Source organism: Apium graveolens, chromosome 6 (genome assembly GCF_009905375.1).
Source record: "Apium graveolens cultivar Ventura chromosome 6, ASM990537v1, whole genome shotgun sequence".
Lineage (NCBI taxonomy): Eukaryota > Viridiplantae > Streptophyta > Magnoliopsida > Apiales > Apiaceae > Apium > Apium graveolens.
Window position 1 is genome coordinate 263,089,834 of NC_133652.1, and position 2,954 is coordinate 263,092,787.

At 31.0% G+C, this 2,954-nt stretch overlaps 1 protein-coding gene across 1 annotated transcript; it reads right to left on the reverse strand.

Annotated features, from left to right (window-relative positions):
- Positions 1–409: 409 nt before the first annotated feature.
- Positions 410–2,385, reverse strand: LOC141665973 (uncharacterized). Its single transcript, XM_074471961.1, has 5 exons — positions 2,321–2,385; positions 2,088–2,214; positions 1,487–1,780; positions 1,328–1,390; positions 410–628 (listed from the first exon to the last, which is right to left on the reverse strand). Exons 1-5 carry the CDS (start codon positions 2,383–2,385, stop codon positions 410–412), a joined length of 768 nt encoding a protein of 255 aa, XP_074328062.1.
- Between the last annotated feature and the right edge of the window lie 569 nt (positions 2,386–2,954).

Consider the following 2,954-nt stretch of genomic DNA (forward strand, 5'->3'; position numbering starts at 1 on the left):
GCAATTTTTCAAATAAAGATAGAAAAAGTAAACAGATAGGAAGTCCTTAAATACTGATTACAATTCAAAATGGGGCTGAGAGTTACATCATTACTCTAGCGCTATACTTAAATACGATCGAATATAACATCCAAAGTTGGCAAATCTGATAGTTAAACTGGTACTAAACCAGATTTTCCCGATCAATGTAACCAAAATTAGCAACCTAATAGTTAACGGGGTACTAAACTACATTTCCCCAATTAGTGTTACGTTACATGCACACGAACATATATAACTTTCAGTCAAATGCATACCAAGCATACTAATAACAAGTGAAATACTAATTTTCATCATTTTCACCATCTAAATTGGCAGGGCACTGATCATGTGGAACTCAAACTAAAGTAGCCTCAAGAATTATGGCTAGCTAATTTTCCATGGCTTTCATCCGATCATTCATCTCAATTAGTTGGCGCTTCAGCCTTTGATTTTCTTCTTCACCGGCAAAAGATGACATACAAGGCTTATTATTAGACGGGTAGAAGAGTCTTTTCGATAAACCCACTCCATATACTTTCTTTTTCTTGTCAAGCCCTCCAACGGCTTCAAGAAACAATGCATTATTATCCACAGGCTGCCCAGTTGCCTAACGTAATTCACGAAGTTTTAAGAATGTTTCCTGCTTTAATTCATTCCACATGAGCAAGACATTACATAAAAAGTTCCAACATAAAGCTAAGGAACCATTCCCTACAAATGCACATAACTACGCTCATTATGTACTACTGTAGATTTTGATCAATTATAGCACTTTTTCATATCATTTTATTAGTTTATATGGTATAATCTTGACATATTGTGTACGTAAGGAATATTTTAAAAATGGATTTTAAACTCAATATAAATATTTTACATATATTCCACATTTTTACATATTTTTTCTTAAGAGTACGTAAGGTCGCTATCATTGTTAAGACCCAAAACCAAATATAACCCAGGAGCAAACTTCTAGAGCGTATAATCAAGACACCAACACTACAATCATCATAAAAAATTAGTCTTATGCCAAAGATTAAATAGGTACAATCAAGCCATTTAAAAAAAGTGAACATACAAAAATATTACAAAATCCAGTGAATGTATAATTTTCAATTTTAACATTATCAATATTATGGGCATAAATCTGATAGGTGTATTCCTAATGACTAGATGGATATTCTGAATAATAAAACTCGCATAAGTTTGTTGACTTTTTTGTCAATCCATACGAATTCTTCATCATCTTCGCTCTCATCATCCACGATATTATCATCAACCCCGCTAATCAAGTTCTTCTTTTCTTCACATGTCTGGTGTGTGTCTCATAAAACAGTTGATCAGCAGTGGGGACACGCTTATACTGAATTTTCTGTCAAAAAAAATATAGAAAATTTTAGAGCACAACAATTTTATTTTTAAGAAATAAAATTGAAAAAACCTGTAAAAATTGCATAATATAGCTTACCAAACGAGTTGCAAGCAGCCTATGAGAAGCAGAACCACTCGTATGTGTTGAATGGAGGCCATCAACCTCGCTATGCCGATTATTTTTTTGAATCAAAGACAACTTTTGAAATTCCTCATATTTCCAAAACTCAATCCAGCCCACATAAATATTCTTGCCAATTCTAATATCCTCTTTTTTATTCTTTTCCCAGTTGGAATGAGCTACAGAAATAACTTCAGAATATTTTCTCCTTGCATTTGCCAGCCAACCATCATTGATAATACAATCTTCTTGTTTCCACACAAAAAATTTCTATAATAACAAAAACAGACAGATTATACTAAATTTTGAACTTCCAAATGCCTATTATAATATAAAACATTAAAAAACTAAATTTTGAACTTCCAAAATAGTTTACAACCAAACTTAAGAAAAATTAAATTTTGAACTTCCTAAATAATTTACAACCAAACACATTATATTTAGAACTTAAAGCCCATTTTTTATAAATGAAAGAATTGAAAGGCTTCTGCGATATCACTAGGAAGAGACATTTAACAAGCATTACTAAAAAAACACTCACATACAAAATTGCAACATATAAAAAAGATATAATTACCTTGAATTCTTCAAAATAAAATCTTTGAGTTTCTTGAGAAACCGACTTCCAATTGTATCCACCAGGCTCAAGATTTTGATAAAATATTTTTCGGATTCTTGCAGAGCACTCATATGAAGGTTCCAATCTAATATATATAAAATTAACGTATGGCAATGTAATGCGATTACATTATAGAGCAAAACAGAATGATTCGCTACATAGATATTTTAATTTAAGAACTCCAAACTTACACGTCATCAATGACTTCTACTCGCACCCTTCCATCTCTGTGCGGAGCCGATGTTCCAAAATACATTATCATTAGCAGCTGTTGTGATAACGTAATATTTAATTTGTTGTTAAATATCAAAAGTGGTATTAATATATATGATTGATGTTGTGAGCATCAAAGTTAGTATTAATATCTAATTTTATGTTGAAATTAAAATGAGTATTAATATCAAGAGTGCCATTTGAAAAAGGTTTATGATTCAGTCCATAATCACTATTTCATATTGTTGTTTACGATATTCATGTAAACACTGTTTTTACGAGTTTTATTTTCATCAAGATTCAAAATATTTCTGAAACATTTTCTCTCAAAAACATCAGAAGAGTTTTGAATACATTTAAGGAACCAGTTATTGGATTCCTTAACTAAATTTTCTAATTTAGTAATTGTGATTTTAAATATTCTGCAATGTGGGTTTTTATATCAAAAGACCATATTTATAATATACCGAACTTGCTGAGCATTTTTTTGGCTCATACTTGCCTATTTTTAAAATTTAACCTTCCAGTGAGGAATAACTTGCGCTGTTTAACTGCGTAATTCGAGAAAGAAGAGAAGGATGCAATTACGAAGATGATTGATCTAGGGTTTGC